The 20900-nt window shown below is 55.5% G+C and overlaps 1 protein-coding gene across 1 annotated transcript in view; it reads right to left on the reverse strand.

Annotated features, from left to right (window-relative positions):
• Positions 1-47: 47 nt before the first annotated feature.
• LOC141725884 (uncharacterized) overlaps positions 48-20900 on the reverse strand; it is a 121544-nt gene continuing 100691 nt past the window's right edge. The window contains exons 2-3 of the mRNA XM_074530047.1: positions 1576-1641; positions 48-1422 (exon numbers count right to left, since the gene is read on the reverse strand). Coding sequence (XP_074386148.1) covers positions 668-1422; positions 1576-1597 — 777 coding nt within the window. The 5' untranslated portion in view covers positions 1598-1641 and the 3' untranslated portion in view covers positions 48-667. The remainder of the gene's footprint in view (positions 1423-1575; positions 1642-20900) is intronic.

Consider the following 20900-nt stretch of genomic DNA (forward strand, 5'->3'; position numbering starts at 1 on the left):
ATAAAAATATGAAATACTTTTGAAATTAAGGAGCTCTCAGGCAAAGATATGGGAATAGAAATAACAGCTTTTTATTAGGAAAAATCAAAAATAGAACTGCAGTAGTACAAATGAAAAATAAACAGTGACAGAGTCAGAATCCTCTGGGAATCCAGTGAAACAGGTTCATCCTCTTGGAATACAGTGGGAAAAGGGCTGATCCTTTGGGAATCCATTTCTTACGCCCTAAAGACAGGGCAAAGGCAGGGCCGTGGAGTTTTTATAGCATATCCCAAGGGTGGAGTTGGGGTTGGGCTCAGGGGAGGAGTTCTTAGAACATATAAAGGGTGAGATCAAATTCCTGACTCTGAGCAACAGCAGCACCCCACACAGAACGTGTCCCCAAATCCTAAATTCCCCCTAAAACAACTGAGAAATTATGCAACGTCAGATATATTCAATGAATTTCCTTAATTTAATCCAGTTTTGGGTGTTTTTAAAGCATGAAAGTGAAGCAGAGGAAAATTAAGGCCAAACCAAAAGACAAAGCAGCCAGGTGTGTTCCCAACATGGATCACAGGGAATGTGAGTGACCAGGGCTGTGCCCAAAATGCCTCCTCCAGTGGGGGATGGAGCTGGAGCAGCGCACGAAGCTCTGCCCGCACTCGGGGCACTCGCAGGGCTTCCCTTAGTGGTGCCTCTGTTGGTGTCTGGTCAAGTTAGAGCTCCTGGAGAAGCTCTTCCCACACTGGGGACACTCGTAGGGCCTCTCCCCGGTGTGGATGCGCCGGTGGGTGACGAGGGTGGAGTTGTGCTTGAATCCCTTCCCGCAGTTGGGACAGCGGAAGGGCCTCTCCTCTGTGTGAATCCGATAGTGCAGGAGGAGATGGGAGCTGGTCGGAAACCTCTTCCTGCATTTATCACACTCGTAGGGCCTCTCCCCGGTGTGGATGCGCCGGTGCCTGATGAGGTGGGAGTTGTACTTGAATCCCTTCCCGCAGTCGGGGCATTGGAAGGGCCTCTCCTCTCTGTGACTCTGATAGTGCTGGAGGAGATTGGAGCTGGTCGTAAACCTCTTCCCACACTTGGAACACTCATAGGGCCTCTCCGTAGTGTGGGTCCTCTGGTGCCTGATCAGGTCGGATTTCCACCTGAAGCTCTTCCCACACTCCACGCACATGTGGGGCTTCTCCCCACCATGGAGCTGATCATGGAGCACCAGCTCCGAGCTCTGGCTCCGTCTCCGGCCGCCTTCCCGGCCCAGGCTGGCTCTTTCCCCCTCAGATCCCCGCCGGCTGCGTTTGCAGCCCCTCCTCGTGCGGCATCTCCGGGGCTTTTCCTCCCCGTTGCCTTCCTGCGCCGTGGAGCCGCTCAAAACGGCCTCTTCCACCAGGTTCTGCCGCGGGCATTTGTCCTCCCTGCTCTCCATGCTCAGCTCCTGCTCTGGGGGAGGAAGGACAAGGACAGGATGGGATTTGCCTCCGTGCCACAGGCAAGGGCAAGGAGATCCCCCCAGGGCTGAGCTGCAGCCGGGGCCGTGCTGGGCTGGGAGATGGAGCAGCACAGAGGGGAAAGGGGCACTGACTTCCTCCTCACCTGCCTCAGTGTCCCGGGGCATCTTCCTCTTCCTCGCAGCCTCCCAGGCCTTGGCAATGGGCAATCCTGGTTTGGGGAAAACAAAGGATGAGAGCGTTTGTAGGAGTGTCGGGGGGTAGGACGGTCGGGACGGACGGAGACGAGAGTGCTCTGCAGCCAGGGCGTGGAACTTGCGGTTTATTGCAAAGGGCCTGGGTGCAGGGCCCTGCTTGGAGCTGCCAGGCACAGCTCGGAGCAGGCCCGAGAAAACAGAGGGGTACAGAGGGTGAGAGGGTAAGAGAGTAAGAGGGGAAGAGCATAAGAGAATAAGGGTGGAGTTACAATACAATAAATTTTCTTCTGTGTTGAATATTCTATTTCTCACTAACCAATCCAGTACAAGACACAAATCCTACGGCATTTAAATACAGCCTATAAAAACCATTACATCACCGAACTGTGTTACACTTTAAACCCTAAAAACTCCTCTTTGGACCCCTTCTGCCGAGCTAGAAAGGTCTGCTCTGACCCTTGGATCTGTCTGTAAGCAGACAGAATTGTTTCATCAAAAGGGGATTACCTTCAGTTGGGCCACACCATTGTTTTCCAGTTGTTCAATAACTGAGGTATCTCAAAGCTTGCTTTCATTTCAATCTTCCTTACACTTTTTATGTTCACAAAATCTTTTGCCAGACAATCATATTTGTAAGGCTTTCCTGTTTCATCTTCCCCAACACACATTGAGTTTGAAGGTCCCTCTGCCCAAGTCCATCTCTACAAGTCACCGGCCATCTGGGCTCCACAAAAACGTCCCAAACACCAAGATTCAGCCCTGAAAAAGCCTCCCAGGAGTTCCCCGTCCCTGGTTCCTCCCCTCTGGTGTTTGGGGGTTCCGCCCTGTCCCAGCTGTTGGGGGTCACGCTTGGATTGGGGGTCCCCCTTCTCCTCGGTGCCCGCCCTGCCCAGGCTGCTGGCAGTCCCAGCAATGCCAAAAGCTCCCCCCGCTTCGCTCTCCCCATTTCGGGATGCCGGGGCTGTTTGGGCTCCCGGGCTCCCTTCTCCCCTCATTCTCTGCTCGGGGCTGTGAATGAGACGAGGGCTGGTTGTCCCAGACCTGCCAAGTGAGTGCTGGAGTCTCCCACGCTGCGTTTCCAACTTTCCTCGAGGGAAGCAGCCAGTAAAGAGACACAGCGAGTGAGAAGAGGAGTGAGAGAATCCCCCGGGGTAACTGGGACTGGGTCTCAGAGAGGGGCTGGACCCCTCGGAGCAAGGGAGCAGAGGAGTCTCCGAGCCAAATCCACTAGGAAACGGGACAAAAGGGGCTTCTAAAAATTCTGCTGGATTGAGGGATCAGAGTGCCCAAGAGCATCCAGAATTAAAACCTGCTGCGTTGAGGAATTAACATTCCAAGAGCATCCATGGTTGTGCAAAATTCTGCTGGATTGAGGATATGCTCAAGAGCATCTGGGGTTGGGCAGCACAGCTGGGTTGAGGGATATCCAAGAGCACCAGGACTGGCCAGAAACACCTAAACTTGTAATAGGTGATGTGAAAGTGTAGTATATGGTAGAGATAATTCATGCTATTAATGTATAAAATATTGTAAAATCCACATTATGTCTTCTGACCATCCTGGCCAGGAGCAGTGTCTTATTCATATACATCTAGTTCCTGGACCTTGTTGAGATAAACATCGGGGTTTTTAATGAAAGAACAGAAGCTTCCAGGGCAATAAACGCTGCCTTCCCCGGGTCACCAGGTCCACCCAAGAGCGATTAACGCCTCGACATTACAGCTACCACAATGATCCACAGCCCCACCCTGATGCATGTGAATGCTGACTTCCCTGGAGTCTACTGACAATATCAGACACCTGGACTGAGTCTTTGTTCACCTCTGCTCATGTAAAGCCAAGGTTATGCATGGGAAGAGACACAAAGAACATTCGGTCATCTCTGCCTCGAGCAGAATAAACTGTAAAAGAACTCACTGCGTCAGGCAGCATTTGTGAACAGGGGAGACTCTGACATTCGCAGGTCAGATCCGTGTTCACCCAGCACCGAACCCGGGCTCGACGCTCACCCTTGGCTGTGCTGGTTTTGACGACCGAACTTCAGTCTCGCAGACAAATTAATAAATCTTCGCTAAATTTTCTTATAAGTTTGGCTCTCGATTTGATCATTTATAACAAAAGGTACCTTATTGTTGCCTTGTTGTGTGTGAGAGTGAGTCACACACAAAATCAGCCTCAGCTTCCCGGGTGGGTGGGAAGGGGGGCTGTGGAAAGAGGAGTGTGTGACCCACAAATAAGCCATTGTTCTCCTGGCGTGTGGGGGCTGTGGCATAAGGTACAGGTGACCTGCAAACGGGCCATTGTCCCCAGGGCGTGTGAGGGGGCCGTGGCTAAAGAGTGTGAGTGACACACAAATCAGCCCCACAGGGGAACGGCACCGGAGGCAGCAGAGTCAGGGCCCTCCCAGGAGGCCCGGAGATACTGAGACCCAGAGGCCACCCCAAGGCCAGGGGGGGCCACAGGGACCCGCGATTCTCTGTCAACAGGGATCCACTCTGTGTCCTGAGGGTGGGAAAGAATGTGTGGAAGTGAGTGAGAAATAAAAGTGAGTGAATGTAGACGGATGAAAGTACAGGTAATGTAGATTCTGTATTTTAAGCTTCACTACATCTCCTTGGAGGGAGGTATATTGTACTGAAAGTAGTGTGAGAAAAAAGTTATTTTTGGGTGTGTAGTTGAAAGAAAAGTGGAATTTAGGTTGTTAGTGAAAGTGAAAAACAGAGGCAGAAGATGAATAGATAAGATTTTGAAAAATGAGACAGAAAACCAGTAAGTTGGATACAGGGAAAAAAAAGAAAAATAAAACAGTCCTTTGGGAGTTATGTAACCTAACAGAGATACAACTACTTGCAAATGGAGAAAATACAGGGTATGTAGTACTCTATGGGAAAAACGTGCATACTATGGAAAAAGGGAAATTAACCTTAAACTAGTAAGCTCAAACTTGTGAATTATATACTTTAAAAAGAGCACTACAATATTTAACACAAAATAAAGGAACTATATATACTGATTCGAGGTATGCCTTTAGAGTAGTACATACCTTTAAAACATTTGGAAAGAAAAAGATTACTTAATTCAAGAAGAAAAGGATTAGTACATGAGGAACTTATTTTAGCGGCATTACAATCAACTAAAAGAGATAGCTATAGTACATATTAGGGACCTCCAAAAGGGAAAGACCCCAGAAATAAGAGGAAATAATTTGGCAGATAACAAAGCTAAGGATGCAGCAGAAAATGGAGCTGAAAGAGTTATGTTAATATTAACTCCAAACCAGGAAAAGCTGGAAATTCCAAAGTTTAGGTTAGCAGAGAAAAACGAATTAAACAAGGAAGTGAACAAGATAAATCAGGGAAATGGAAACCTCTTGATGGAAGACAATTACCTAATAAAATGTGCTTACTAGGAAAATATCAGAAGAAATGCATCAGAAAATGCACTGGGGTACTCAAGCTTTGTGTGATCATTTTTTAAGGAACTATAGGAGCACTGGGAGTTTTGGATTTAGGATGTATCCGTAATTTGCCAAAGGATAAATAAAAAGGTGATGAGGAAAACAACATTAGGAGGTCCTGAGTTAGCTAGTTGGCCATTTCAAAGTATCCAAGCAGAAGTTTAGATTTTTTAGGTTGTGGGTTTATTTGTAAAAAAACCCCATTTAATCTAGAAGAAAGAGAATATGCCACATGTTAGACAGGAGATTTTAGGAGAATAAAAGTCTTAAAAGTATCAGAACCAACCGAGACAAAACAAGAAAAGAAAAAGGGGAAATAAAAAGAAGGGGAAGAAGAGGAAAAATCAGAAAGAGAGTGGGATCCTCTGCAGCTCTTGCCCCTCCGTTCGCGGCCCAGGCGCCTGTCCCGGGTCCCGGCTCGCTGCCCGCCTCAGCTCCGCCTGCCCCGCTTTCCATCCCAGGTGCGGCCTCACTGCCCAGGGCAGCTCCACCTGCCCCGGCGCTTTCGCTCAATTTGTGTGCCCTGCTCCCACTGCCTGGCCCGCGGCCGCTCTGCCGCCCATGCTGGGCAAGATGGGGGTTGCTCTGTCCTGCCGCCTGCTCCGAGCTCACCGCGCCCACCGCACCCAGGGGGGGTCCCAGCAATCCCATCCCCGCCTGCCCTGCCCGTGCCACCTGCGCTGGGCACCGCCGCTGCTGCCGGGCTCTCCCGCCTGCCTTTGCTCTGCCGGGAGCTGCCGGATCAGCCGCCATCAGCCATCTGGGGGCTGCCCACGCTCCGCCTCGGGCTCCACGGGAAGATCCCCCTCTGCCGATTCCGGCAGCAGACCCTGCCCACACTCCCACCGAGCCTCGGCGGGATATCCTCCCCTGACCCCGTCCTGCTCTGAGTTACGTCCCCTTGGTAACGACAGCTCCGGCTGCTCAGGGAAACTCTCTCTCTCTACAGGAAGCACCTTATCGAAACACTAAGAGCTCAGTTAAAAGATAACCCTCTCCAAGTTCTTTCCCAAGACACGGGAGAAAGGCTATAAAAGGTAAAAAAGTGAAAGAGTTCGATGAAGGGATTGCTCTATTTCCGTTCAGAGAGGTTCCCATGGGAGGGATGCGCTGCCCCGCCCCGCGGGAGCCACCAGCGCCCCTGCCGGCCGTGCCCGGAACTGCACCCAAGGGGAAAGCGCCGCAGCCCAAAGGCCGGGACTGGCTCCGGGCTCTGTTTGCTGTCAGTGCCGCAGCTGTTGCTGTTTGTTTGCTTTATTGTACACACTAGTAAAGAACTGGTATTCCTACTCCCATATCTTTGCCTGACAGCCCCTTCATTTCACTAGTCGAGAAATTAAGAGGGAGGGGGTTTGTATTTTCCATTCCAAGAGAGGCTTTTTCTGCCTTCCAGAGCAGACACCTCTCTTGTAAAGCAAGACAAGCACCCACAGGCACTGAGGGGGCTGCAGGAGGGGCACAAGAAGGCCCTGCAGCACTTGGGCACAAAGGCACAGCAGGTGAGTGCAAGAAGGGAGCAGCAAAAGGCCAAGCTGAAGGCAAAGGCCAGGGCACAGTTCCTACAGCCCCTGAGGGACCAACCCCAGGGCCCAAGGGGGCCCCAGCACCCAGGGCACGGGCTCTGCCACAAGCACCTGGCAGAGGCATTGCCCTCCTCGGCAGGGGAGAGCCCACCCAAACAGCCCCTGGCAAGGAACCAGGGCTCCAGCTGCAGGGCACAAGGACACTGCAAGCACAGACAGCAGCACCCTCAGCACCAGCAAGTCCACCCCTTGATGGACATGGATTGGCAGGGCTGTCACAGCCCCCATCACACCAGGGACCCTCCACACTGGAGCCCTTGAGAACATTCAGGTGGGTCTGCATTGAGAGGAGATATTATCTGAATGGACACAAGGGCCTCTCAATCCACTCTGAATCTCAGACCCAAGGTGGGGAAAATGGCAAAAATGTCTTTGATTAATCATGGGATCAGTGGGAAAGATGTGTCGTTTTATTAAACCACTGTTACCAGATGTGGGAGATGGGTTTGAAATGCATGAGGTTTTATTTGCTCCTTAATGTGATTATAATTTACTAGGAAGGGATTTGATCACTAAACTCAGAATGCAAATTATTATTATAAAAGGTGATACAGAGGCCAGTACTATTGCAACTCTGTGCCAGAATCTGACAAGGCCCATGCTGAAGTGAACCCAGAAGTGTGGGCAGCCTCAGTGAAAGAGGGAAAATTAGATATGGAGCCTCTACAAATTACTTTAAAGCAACCCGAACAAGCAATACCGTGTTCCAAGAGAGGGAAGGAAGGGCTCACAGCCTGGTATTGACTCCCTGTTAAAGGCAGGGCTTTTGGAGCCAGGGATGTTTCCCTACAACACTCCTATCCTGCCAGTCAACAAACTGGATGGATGGACAGGAGGAGGAAACACAGAATTTTCAAGTGTTAAAATGAACATTACCTGAGGTGGCTGGCCTGGGCCTTCCAGACAGGGCAAAAGAATTTGAATTACAGGTGAATGTTATACACGGTCTTGCCAAAGGAATTCTTGTGCTAAAATCTTTACCCTATATAGGACCTCCTATACTTCAAGTCTGGCATCAAGTTCAAGCTCTGACAACCAAAAGAGCCTCTAAATGGATGAGCAGGGCTCGGTTATTACAGTATGAAACTTGTTCAATGGCACAGGAGGATTTAGGACTGAGGACAGGGCAAGGGTTTAACCCAGCCTCCTGTTTGAACAGCCTGGAGAGGGGCTGGCAAGGAACCCAGGACTGCACTCAAGGGACAGAGCTCCAGACCCAGGCTGGGACAGATTGATGATGGGACATTCCCTGGCCTGAGGGAGAAAATGTGTTTGTGGATGGCTCTGCAAGGGCAGCAGAAGGGAAAAGAGCTACAAGACAGGCTGTTATTAAGGAAGGGGAATCAGACACAGCGCAGGTCACCGCCCCATGCTCAGCTCAACCCGTGCAGCTGTGGGTGCCTGTGAGAGCCTGGCACTGAAATGCCCTGAGCAGGAAGGCTTCAATATCTTCTGCTGACACCATGGCACCTAACAGGGGGGCAAAAGCAATTCTCACTGCTTCAGCAACCACTGGAGCAGATATCAAGGCATATTCTCCCACAGCAAGCTGGGCTGGCACACAGCCTGCCCTGGCACTTTGCTGCTGCCAACACCCAGCCAGGACATCGGCTCCTGCCTAAGGAGTGCAAAGCAGCACCACTGGTGGCCAAGGGGCCCATGCCAAGTGTCCCTGAGGCCAGAAACAGCCGCCAGCACAGCTCAACATGGGGGGACCCCTCAGCCTGGCCTCGAGGGCTCTGAAGCCCCGGAGATTTGCACTTCCCGCCTGCAGCAGGAGGATGGGAGGCCGCCCCTGAGCCTGCCCTGAAGGCAACGCAGCAGCAGCCAGGGCTCCACAGCGGGCCGAGCCCCTGCGCCTGCCCACAGATCCTCGCCTGGAATCCTCTGCAATCCTGGCCACCCTCCTCTGCCATCTCCAGCCACTGGGGCCAAGCCTTGCTGCCACTGCTGCAGCTTCAGCGCTGCCTGGGCCTGCACTGCCACAGCTGCTGGGGAACACCAGGGCACAATTCCACTCTGGGGCTCACTCACACCCACACTCTGGGCTGCCTGCCATTGCACTGCTGCAAAATGTACCGAGTTTGGTTCTTTTAAACCTTATTTCGCTACTCAGGCTTGGTTTTCTTTGCCTTGGGTAAATGAATTTTAAAGGTTTTTTTAAAGGGGTGTTACACTGCTAAATGGAGATGAGTTTAACACCTCAACAGACTGGGAACAGCACAAAAAATACCCACAGAGATAACGACCAGCAACAAAACATCAACATTGCCCAGCAGCAGGAAGAGAAGCTTCATTCCAGGCAGCCTGCAGACGAGCTTTAGAAATGCAAATGAACACTGCTGGGCAAAGTGTGGACAATGCTCCTGGGTCTCTTGCCCTGGGCAGGAATTGGGCTGATTCCCTCTGCCCCTCACCCCAAGCTCTGCCTGCTGGCACTGATGGAATTTGCACAGCTCAAGGCAGAGCCCAGGGGGAGGATATCTGACCCTGCAACACAAACGGGTGAAACTGCAAAGGGAAACAGCACATGGAGAATGTTGGGAAAACTTCACTATAAATAAATGGAGGGGAATCATCCCTCTGCCCACTCCAACATGTGCTGGCACTGTCTCTGTTAAATAGGGTATATTAGAGCACTGGGGATTTTTTGCTACCAAAATATCCGAGAAATCAGTTGGGACTCCAAGGATTTGATGATTTAGTTAGACAAAAGCAGCCAATTGATGCAGCCCTGGCTGGAGAGAGCAGCCAAAAATGGGAAAATGCTGAAAGGCTACCAGAACAAATCCTACAACACCATGGACCAGCCCCTGGGAACCCAAACCAATTCATATCAGGAGCCACAGAACCCATTTCTCATTTCAATGGCATCATTAGATTACAAGCTGCCCTTGCAATAATAACCAACCAGACAGCTCCAGCTCCTGACCTTCCTGCTGACCAACCCACTGAAATGAGGAACACAACAGTTCACCATGGGATGGGATCAGATCATCTGTTAGCAGAAAAAGGAGGAGTTTGTGGAAAATTAAATGGCTCATACTGCTGTTGGCAAACAGATGACAAAGGAAAAGTGGTGAAAAAAAAAAAACAACACCAGAAACAAAAAAGCATCTCATGTATTGGTCCATACATGGAAATGATGGGAATGGGACACGGTTTTGTGGCTCCCTGGCAGACCATGGCTTAAACGAATGCTGTTTCTCCTCGGATGTGCTACAGCAACTCTCATCTTTTTACCATGCTCCACACCTTGAGAGTGCAGCTCATTCAGCAGCTGAGCGAGGGGCCAGGGACTCGTAGATAAAGAAGTAAGGGGTGAAATCACCAGCTTCAATTAATGTTCCTAATTAACATGTACTGCTGCTCACAGAAAGACCCGCTAAATTCCTGAACTTCGACAAGAATAAAAACTTAACAGAGGCGTGAATATTGGCTGTTATAAAAAAGTGGGGATGCACATTAACGAGGACATGTAGTTGGCGGATCGGGAGGTCTGAACCTTCCAAGCACCTCAGCGAGTGCGCAAAGGGAGAGGGAGATGAGCCGGGTAAATGAGAATAAAAAGAAGGCTGCGAACTACAACAATGACAGAGAGCCCTCGGCAAATGCCCCACGGCCTCTCCCTCTGCTCAGCAATAAAGTCACTTTTACAGGACTCCTCTGTCTCCTCTGGGCACAGAAACCTCCGGCCACGGCAATTCCCCGCACAGCCCCGGGCACGGGGCTGCCCCCTCTGTCCCAGCCACAGCAACCGGGCCGAGCCAGCGCTGCTCCGGCAGCGGCTCCTGCCGAGGCAGCGGCCGCAAGGAGACCGCGGGCAGCCGCTCCCGCAGCGCCCTCACGCCAGCGGCAACACGGGCCGGACACGGCACAACGAACCCGCCCGAGCCCCCTGCCGCCCCCGAGGCCCGCAGCCAGCCCCGAGCCCCCGCACAACCCAGCGCGGCTCCCACCTGCGCTGCGGCCGCCTCCGAGCTCCGCCGCCGCCTCACCGCGCTCCGGCCGCTGCCGCCGCTCCCGGGACCGCACACACGCTTCGACAACGGCGCCGCTGTCCAGCCACGGCCGCCCTCACCCCGCCAAGGGGGCCCGGCTCCGCCCCGCTCCCACCAATCAGCGCGCCACAACGACGACTGACGGCACCACCGCCCAATCGCAGCCAGGGGCGGGCTCTGCAAACGGCACAGCCCCGCCCCGCGCTCTCCGGCATCCCGGGCTGCGTGAGAGCAGAGCCGGAGTTGAGGAACAGCGCTGGAACGAGCCCGGGCCCGAGCGGGATTGAGCTGAAAAGACAAAGAAACTTCTCCGCAGCTCCCGCCACGGCTTTCCCGGCACTGCGGCTCCGGTGGCTCCGGCTCAGCGGGAAGCCCTGGAGCCTTACTTCTCCTGCCCCTAATTAGGAGCATCAGTGCATCGCTTTGATTTCCCACAAAAAGGGAAAACTGCCCAAATCCCTATGGATGAGTGGGGGAAGGGAGAGATTTCTGACAGAGAACTCCAAAAACTCAGAGCAGGATAATGAGAAGTAAGTGAAGAGCCTTAAATCCAGCTTTCCCCCACGCCTCCCTCCTTCCAGCTGCACCTCCTACCCCGGCAGTGCCGCAGACAGGGAATGGGGCCGGGCTCAGTTCATGCCCCGGGGCTTCTCCCTCTGCTCAGGGACAGGAGTCGTTCCCCTGCTGCACCCTGGGCTCTCTCCCACCGGAGACTTCTCCAGGAACTTCTCCAAGCTGAGTCCATCCCACGGGGCACAGCCCCCTCCAAGTGCTGCAGCGTGGGTCACTGTGCCCCAGTTTCTCAGTGCTAATCTCAGGGGACTGTCTCTCGGGATATTATCACTACAGTACTCGCAGCGGAATATTCACACGGCATTTAACAGTTCTGAGTAGAAATTAAAAGAACCAACGAGAGAGAGAGAGAGAGAGCGAGATTCCGATCGGGGCGCTCCAGAGCGGCGGGGCGGGAACGATCCCTGCGCCAGCACCGCCGGCCCCAGGCCAAGCCCAGCCCCGCAATCCAACCCCGCTGCTCACAGCGCCCGCCCTCCCTGGCCCAGGGCACAGCGAGCCCCGCACCCGCTGCGCTCCCGAGCACAAAACGCCCCTTCCCACCGCGCTCACCCGATAAACACAGCGCCCCTGCAGCCGCTCACACCTCTCTCGCTCCTGCCGAGCTTCTCGGCCTCCCGCACCCTCTGCCCCGCACCTGGGCCCCGCCAGTGCCGCGGGCTGGGGGCAGCAGCTGCACCTTCCTCTGCCTCTGCTCCAGCCCTGCCCAGGTGCCTCGGCTCCCTTCGTGCTCGCCACAAACTGAGGCCTTCACAAGGCTGACCTAGAACTGAGGCCAGACACGGTTACACAATAAAGCAGGCATTTGTTAAAAGGCCTCCGTGGATACACCTTGGGCAGAACAAGAGCCCAGCCAGGGCTACGCCCAAGATGGACCAAAATGGCCACAAAATGGACGGCCGGTCACGAGGTCTGTCCCTTTTATAAATTCTGCTCCATTTACATATTGGAGTTAATTGTCCAATTATAGCTTTGGCTGATGAAGTCCCATCCTTCTTGTTTTTCTCTCTTCAGTCCATGTTGTTTATGCTCTTCGGTCTGAAGTTTGGATTATTTGTCCTTGGGCTCCCAGCTAGAGCAGGAATTGTTTTGTCTCCCTGCTCTGTGAACAGAGCTCAGCATCCCTTAATATGAAGCCCAGACCCAGAGAGTAAAGCAGCACAGAATCTGAAAAATAAAAAAGCCAAAACCTGAGTCATTAAATCCATGAGAGCCCCCCTCACACTCACCACGCCTCCCCCTCAGCACCCCCCAGGCCCTCCTCATTGATTGAAGCCCCCAAAATGCTCCCAGGCCCGAGCCCCTCTGCCCCCCTGAACCCCCGGCCCATGTTCTCACCTGGGAAACCCCAAATCTTTGGGAATTCTCAACTGGGATTACCCAATTCCCTGGAAACCTCACCTGGGACCCCCAAAACCTCACCTGGGACCTCCAAACCTTCCAGGATCCCCCCAATCCCCCCAGGACCCTCCAAACTTTATCCGGGATTCCCCCAAACTCCCCCGGGAGCTCCCAAACTCCACCTGGGATCCCCCAAACCCCCCAAAACACTGGTAACAGTGGGACAGAACTGGTGGCACTGGCTTGGTGACACTGGAATGAAGCTAGGGACAGCGGATTGGTGGCACTGGAATGATGACACACGGGTGGTGGCACTGGGATGGCCTTAGGGACACTGGGGTGGTGACAGTGGGATAGCACTGGTGGCACTGGGCTGGTGGCACTGGGATGGAACTGGGGACACTGGGACAGGCCTGGTGGCAGTGGCACAGGGACACGGGGATTGAACAGGTGGCACTGGGCTGGTGGCACTGCCATGTCCCTGGTGGCACCTGTCCAGTGTCCCCATGTCCCTGCAGTGTCCCTGGGGGTGGCCGAGGATGGTCACCTGCTGCTGGCCCTGGCCATGGTGGCCGTGTCCTGCAAGGTGGCCTGGCGGGGTCTGAGGACATTGCAGCATCACCTGGCCACCAGCTGGTGCGGGACATGGCCCTGCGCCTGCATGACCACGCCCAGCGGGTGGCAGCCACCAGGGCCAGCCCTGAGGCCACCGCGGCCACCAACGAGGTCACCGTGGATGTGCTGGGGCAGCTGGAGGAGGTGATGCAGGCGCTGGGGACGTTGGTGGCCGCTGTCACCCGGGACAGGGAGGTGACGCCATGGGGGACAAGGGTACAGGGCTTCCTCAGCACTGCCCGGGTGCTTGGGGAAATCGTGGTGGCCTTGGGGACACCGGGGGAAGGGCACAAGGAGGTGACGCGGAGGCTGGAGGTGGCCCAGGGGGCACTGGCGGGGCAGGGGTAGGGACAGGGTGGGGACACGTGGGTGGCACTGTCACCGCTGAGGCACGGGGACACCCTGAGGGACATTAAGGACCTTGGGGACACCCCCGTGTCCTTCCCTTGGAGACACCAGGGCCAGCTTGACGTCCCCTGTCCCGTTTTGGATCACCACAATGTCCCTGATGTCCCCGCAGTGTCCCTAACAGGATATCAGGGGACACTTGGGCCTTGTTCAGGACCCTGAGGAGACATCAGGGCCATGTGGGGACACTCAGGGGACATTGGGGTCTCGTTGGGGACATCGGTGGGACATTGGGGACCCCGCCCTGGCCCTGCCGGCGGGGGGGCGGTGCTGGGGGGTGACTTCACCTTTCCCTCGCCCCTCCCCACCCCCCCGGCCACCCCATTCGGGCGAGTCTCTGACTGTCGCTCGGGTGTGTTCACTCCCCGGAGTGTCACCAAAGTGTCACCAGAGTGTCTCCAAGGCGTCCCCGGCGTGTCCCCCAGCAGCCATGGAGTCCCGCAAGGTGCGACAATCCCGGCGCTGGGGCGGGAGGGGACACAGGGGACACATGGGGTGGCGGGAGGGGCCTTGGGGGCCAGAGGGGACCAAGGTGGTGGAGAGGCAGGAGGGGAGAGGGGTTCACAAGGGGGACAGGAGGGTGTGGCAGGAAGGGGGGACGCGACAGAGGGATGGAGGGGACTGAGGGTGGTGGAGTTGGGGGGACAGTGGGGGGCAGGGTGTGGCAGAGGGGACGAGGGGGTAACAAAGGGACAGAGGGGACAGCAGAGCCCTCCAGGAAGGGGACAAATGGGACCCTGGGAGGGCACAAAGGCAGCACCGCAGGAGGCCACAAGAGCCACCAGGTCCCTGACACCTCCCCTGTCCCCTCCTCAGCTGTTCCCATCCCTGCTAGAGTCGCTGGTCACCGTGGTGGCCACCCTGAACAAGGTGGCAGCCGCCACGGCCCCGCTGGAAAAAATCGATGAGGTGCTGGATGTGCTCCCAGAGTGCCTGCACGCAGGCCTGGAGGGCTTCGCCAATCGCCTCCGGAACACCCTGGACCACGGTGGCGTCACCTGGTGGCACTGTGGTGTCACCTTCGAGCGCAAGTACACTCTCAGCTCCCTGGGCCAAGCCCTGGCCGCCTATGAGAGCACCCCATGGACCACCTGGGCCCAGGTGACGATGGTGGCCAGGGCCTGGCGGAAGTCGGTGGCCACACTGGTGGACAGCTGGTTCCAGCTGCTGGGGAAGGCCACCGAGCTCCGGGATGCCTGCAGGGACGTGGTCGCCGGTGAGGGCACCACTGCGGCCATAGAAGATACTATGGGAGAGGCCGAGGTGGACAGCAGTGAGGAGGAGGAGGAGGCCACCACAATGAGAGAGCAGGCACAGGCGGCCTTGGAGATTCTGGAGCAATTGGTGGCCGCATGTGACGAAGCCACTGCATTCCCCCGGGAGCTGCGGCACAGGGTTCAGGACATTGAAGCTGCCCTGAAGGGGACAAATGAGCCGTCCTGTGACTTCTGTGTGACCTTGGCGGCCAAGGTGGCTGAGGCCGAGCGGCCGTGGGATGCCAGCGCCCGCCTGGCCAACGATCACCTGCTGCACACACTCGGGGACATGGAGTGCATCTACTGGGCTTCCTATTATGACCCTTGGCTTGATAACCACAGCCACTGTGAGGTGGCCGAGAAATGCCAAAGAGCCATTGAGGGCATACCAAGTCTGCTGTGGGAACAGTGATGTCACCACTGTGATGTCACTGGGGACAGGGACATCATTGGGGACATCACTGGTGTCACGTGTCCCCTCCCTACTCCCCACATGGGATTTGAGATGAATTTAGGGAATTTTCGGGGAATTTTCTTTGAAAATGTCCCAAATCCTGATGGGAATTCCTGGGGTAGTGTCACTTGGGATGCTCAGGGACACACAGGGACACTTTGGGGACACGCAGGGACATGCAGGGACATGGTAGCAGGTCAGGAGGTGAATGAGCCCCCTCAGTGCCTTCAGCAGAGGCAGCTTTCCGCCGTGGCTGCAGTGGAGCCGGGTTAGAAATGACAATATAATAATTGGCTTTTGCAATTCCTGTATTGGCTTTTGCAATTGTTGTTATTGATCACAAGTATTTTGCTATGGTGCTTGATATTGATACGGATGACTGATAATCCCTTGCAGCTGCTTGCTGGTACAGTATAATCTATCTGTTGATGTGTGCACTGTGTTACTGATTTATTGTTTCCCTAATGGTGCCTTGAGTCCCTGCCTCTGTCCCCAGCCCCGTTATCACCAAGGACCCCCCCTCAATTTACCAGGGCTCCCCATTCACTGCTCCCCCCCTTCACCGATTCCCCCAAAGCACTGGGACCCCCCTGTCGCAGACATTTCTTCATAGAAATCCTTTCTTTGGGATTTCTCCTTCTTCTGGGAAGCAAAGGGCCCCAGAAGAAGAATGTAAACAATTGTTATCAGCTGTTGTGAAATGTAGCAGGTGTCCCTGTGATTGGCTCATCTTCCTTGTGTACCATTAAAGGCCAATCACAGGAGCAGCTCAGGGACAGATTCCCTGGGCAAAGAACTTTGTTATTCATTCTTTCTATTCTATTCTTGGCATAGCTGCTCTCTGCAACTTCTCTTCATATTCTTTTTAGTATAGTTATAATGTATTATATATCTTATATCAATAAATCAGCCTTCTGATCAAGAAACAAGATTCTCGTCCTTCTCTCACCACAGTGACCGTCTAAGGTCGCTGTAATACCCCCCGATCCATGAGCTCCCCCCAGTGCGCCAGGACACCGACACCACCATCCATGGGGCCCGATCCCCACCCCCCACCCCTCACTGCCCTCCCACTCACCAGGACTCCCAATCCATGGGACACCCCCGCACTCACCAGGACCCCCCCAGCACCCCCCCATTGATTGAACCCCCCCGAAACGCCCCCAGCCCCTCCCCGGCCCCCCGAGCCCCCCGCCTGCGTTGGGCCCCTGTGGGGCCGCCGCTGAGCAGAGCCTGTCAATCAACGCCGATCGGGCTTGTAGTCACGCCCACGGGGAGGCGGGGTCCCGAGGGACGGCCAATGGAGAGTGGCAGAGCTGGGAGGAGGTGGGGATTGGAAAGGTGAGGAATGGGAGCGTAGAAAAGGGGCGGAGCCCCATAAGCGGCGGGAAATGGGGAGGGGGAGAGGGCGTGGCCTGGGATGCGGAAAAAAGGGGAGCGCGGGAAAAAGCGGGCAAGGAATGGGGGTGTGAGAAAGGGGCGGGGCCTGGAGGGAAACAAAAGTGGTCATAGCTTGACGGAGAAGGAATGGGGCGGGGCCTAAAAGGAAACGAAACTGGGCGGGGCCTGGCGAGAAACGAATGGGGCGTGGCAAAGGGGCGGGGTTCCAAGCGGAGCCTGGGAAGGGGAGAAAAAGAGACCCCTTGGGGACATTGGGGGCTTCTTGGGGACACCAAGGCTCCCAAGCGATCCCAAATCCCACTGGATCCCAAGGAATAACCCCAAATGGTCTCAAATCCCAAATCCTGGATCTAAAACTTCCCAGATCCCAAATGCTGCTGGATACCCCACATCCAATCCTAAAAGGTCACAAATCCTGGATCCAAACCAATCCCAAAGCCCAGACCCCTACTGGATCTCCAAAAACAATCCAAAAAACCAATTTCAAATCAAGATCCTGGCAGGAAAATCGACAGGGATAGTGGGACAGGAAGGGGGACACTGGGGTGAAACTGGTGGCAATGGGATGGAGACATTGGTATGGGGACAATGGGGTGGTGGCACTGAGAGCACGGGGATGGAACTGGGCAGGTGGCACTGGAGCAGGACTGAGGACACTGGGCTGGAGCTGGGGACAGTGAGAGGGGACTGGGAAGACTGGGATGGTGACATTGGTATGGGGACACTGGGGTGGTGGCACTGGGCTGGCACTGAGAGCACTGGGATAGAACTGGGCTGGTGGCACTGGGATGAACCTGGTGGCACTGGGATTGAACTGGGGACACTGGGGTGTGACAGTGGGGCAGCCCTGGGGACACTGGACTGCTGGCACTGGACTGATGGCACTGGGGTGGAACTGGGGACATGGGGACGGGGCTGGTGGCAGTGGCACAGGGACACTGGGATTGAACTGGTGCCACTGGGATTGAACAGGTGGCACTGGATGGGTGGCACTGCCATGTCCTCGGTGCCACCTGTGCGGTGTCCCCGTGTCCCCACAGTGTCCCTGGGGTGGCTGAGGACGGTCACCTGCTGCTGGCACTGCCCGCAGTGCCATGTCCTGCCAGGTGGCCCAGCAGGGGAGGGGACATCGCGGTGTCACCTGGCCATCAGCGGGGCCACCAGCGGGCTGTGGCCATGCGGGGAGCGGAGCCTGGTCTTGTGACGTCACTTCGTCCCGCCCCTTTCCGGCGGGCGCCCTTCCTTGGACATCGGCTCTGGCTCTGCGGGGAGATCGAACCGGCACCGAGAGATCAAAGGAACGATGGGAAGGGTTCCCCTGAGTGATGGATGCAAAACGAGCTTTGCCTTCGCAAACAATCGGGCACTGGGGGATTAATTAATTAATTCATGCTGGCATCAGCGACCCAGTGCCAGCCCAGTGTCCCCAGTCCTGTCCCAGTGCCACCAGCCCAGTGCTCCCAGTGCCAGCCCAGTGCCGCCGCCCCATTGTCCCCATACCAATGTTACCATCCCAGTGTCCCCATCCTGTCCCAGTGTCCCTGTCCCAGTGCTCCCATTTCTGTCCCAGTGTCCCCAGTTCCACCCCAGTGGCAAAACAGCAAAAAAGAAGAATTTATGAATTCTTCTCTCGTCACCAGAGAGTGAAAACACGACACGATTTAACTGCAAGGAGAAATAAAATAAATTGGTTTAATGCACAAGATAGCGTGGAGGCAAGTCAAGGGTTAAAACCAAACAAAAGAACATCTGAACTCACAGGAATGTTTGAAAATAATTTATATAGAATATAGAAAAATATATGCATAATTTTATATAAAAAGGAGCAAATTTTTAGTTAATATATTAATAATACATAAGTATAATATAAATTCTGTTAGTATAAAATACATTAATGTAAAATATTTTTATCAAATATATAATATTGCTATTGTATTACTCTCTCTATATAATACTAATATATATTTTGATTAACATTATATTATGAATATTCATAAACCCTAATGAATATGCATGAAAACCTCTTTGATGTTACAGGATGTAAAGAACATGGCTTAATTAACGGTGAGCTTTTGGCAATTAACACCAGAACTTTAACCTTTAACAAACTTTTATAAACATTTCAATTCTGACCCGTGTTTCTCACAGGGGGTCCCGGCTGATAATGGGGGAGGGGGGGACAGGACTGAGCCCCAAGAGACGCCCCCAGTGCTGGGGATCCCCCTGTGCCCCCCCAGCACTTGGAGCCTCCTGGTCCCACTCCCGGCTCCCCCCAGTCCCGGTGCTGCTCCCGGGGGTCCCGCGGCTCTGGGGGCTCAAAGGGGAGGGGGCAGAACCCCCGTGATGGGTGGGGGGGCACAAAGGGGGGTCCCGGCCCGGTGCTCGGGAGGGGTCGGTACATGAGGGGGGGGTCCGGTCCCTGTCCCAGTGCTCGGTGAGGGGGGATCAGGGCACGAGGAGGGTCCAGTCCCGGTGCTGGTGCACAGGGGGTGCTCAGTGATTCGGGGGAGTCTCCAGTGGCCCCAGTGCACGAGGGGGGGTCCCGGTGCTTGGTGATTTGGGGGGGTTTCTGGTGGTCCCAGTGCCTGGGGGGGGTCCCAATGAACGATGACAGCACTGATTGATGGGAGGGTCTCCGGTGGTCCCGGTGCACCAGGGGAGGGTCCTGGTTCCTCGGGGGGGTCTGGTGGTGCCGGTGCACGAGGAGAGGGAGGGAAACTCAAGGGTCCTGATGCCTGAGGGGGGTCCTGAGGGGGGCGTCCCGGTGCATGAGGACGGTGAAATTCGGGGGTCCCGGTGCTCAGGGGGGTCCCAGTGGGTGGTCAAGGGCAGCGTGTGACACAGAGAGAGACCCCGGTGACACCAGGGACCCCCACACAGCGACTGGGCCAGTCCTGGTGACACTCGGGGGTCTCTTGGTGGCACTTGAGGAACTGGTGGCACTCCGGAGGCTCGTGGTGACATAAGGAGCTGGTGGCACTGGAGGTGCTCTTGTTGACACGAGAAGCTGGTGGCACTTGAGGAACTGGTGGCACTCGAGGGGCTCTTGGTGACACACAGCGCTGTGGCACTCAAGGAGCTGGTGGCACTCGACTGTCCACAAGTCTCTCCAGTGACATCACTGCGCCAATGACATCACAGCGGTGACATCACTGTCCCCGCAGCAGCCTTGGGATGTCCTTGATGGCTTTTTGGCACTGCTCAGCCACTGCATGGCTGCCGGGGCCACTGGGGCCACCGTGGCCACTGTAGGGACTCAAGAGGAGGTCTTGGATGTCCCCAAGTGTCCCCAAAAGGTGATGCTTGAACAGGCGGGCGCTGGCCTCCCACAGCTGCTCAAACTTGGCCGCTTTCGCCACCAATTCCTCAGGGACATTGGGGGACGCCTCCTTTGTCCCCTCCAGGGCAGCCTCGATGTCCCTGAGCTGGCACTCCATGTAACTGATAAACTCAGTGGCTTTGTCACACGCATCCACCAAGCGCTGCAGCGGCTCCAGGGCCACCTCTGCCCAATGTCTCCTCCTGATGGCCGCCCTCGCCCACCTGGAGGCCACCACAGCCTCTCCCATGGCCTCATTGGTGGCCATTGCCACCTGGGCATCACGTGTGGCCTCCACTGAGGCCTCCTCATCCCTGTCCAGGGCCACCATGAGCTGCTGGGCTGTGGCTGCCAGGTTGTCCCAGCTGTCCCCCTGCGGGTGGCCTTGTCCTGCTGGTCCCTGGCCCAGGCGAGGGCCGCGTCCTCGCAGGCATCACGGAGCTTGGTGATCTCCTCGACCAGCTGTTTCCCTCCCTCCTCACACGCAGACACCAACTCCCGCCAGGCACTGCCCGTGGCTGTCACATCAGCCCAGATGGCCCCCGGGGTGGCCCCAAAAGGCGGTCAGGGCCTGGCCCAGGGAGGGGACACCAGGGTGGCCCAGGGAGGTGACATCACTGTGGTCCAGGGTCTCATGGAGGCTCCAGGTGAAGTGCCTCAGGGCTGTGTGCAGGAACTCTGGGGACACGCGCTGCTGCATGTCCCTCTGTGGCCCGGTCACGGCGGCCACCACCTTGCCCAGGGTGGCCACCATGGCCACCAGTGCCTCCAGCACCTGGAAAGAGGGCAGGGGAGGTGTCAGTGACCTGGTGGCATTTGTGGCTGCCTGCAGTGGCCCCTGTGCTCTCCTGGGGTCCCCTTTGCC

This window comes from Zonotrichia albicollis, chromosome 31 (assembly GCF_047830755.1).
Source record: "Zonotrichia albicollis isolate bZonAlb1 chromosome 31, bZonAlb1.hap1, whole genome shotgun sequence".
In the NCBI taxonomy this organism is placed as follows: domain Eukaryota; kingdom Metazoa; phylum Chordata; class Aves; order Passeriformes; family Passerellidae; genus Zonotrichia; species Zonotrichia albicollis.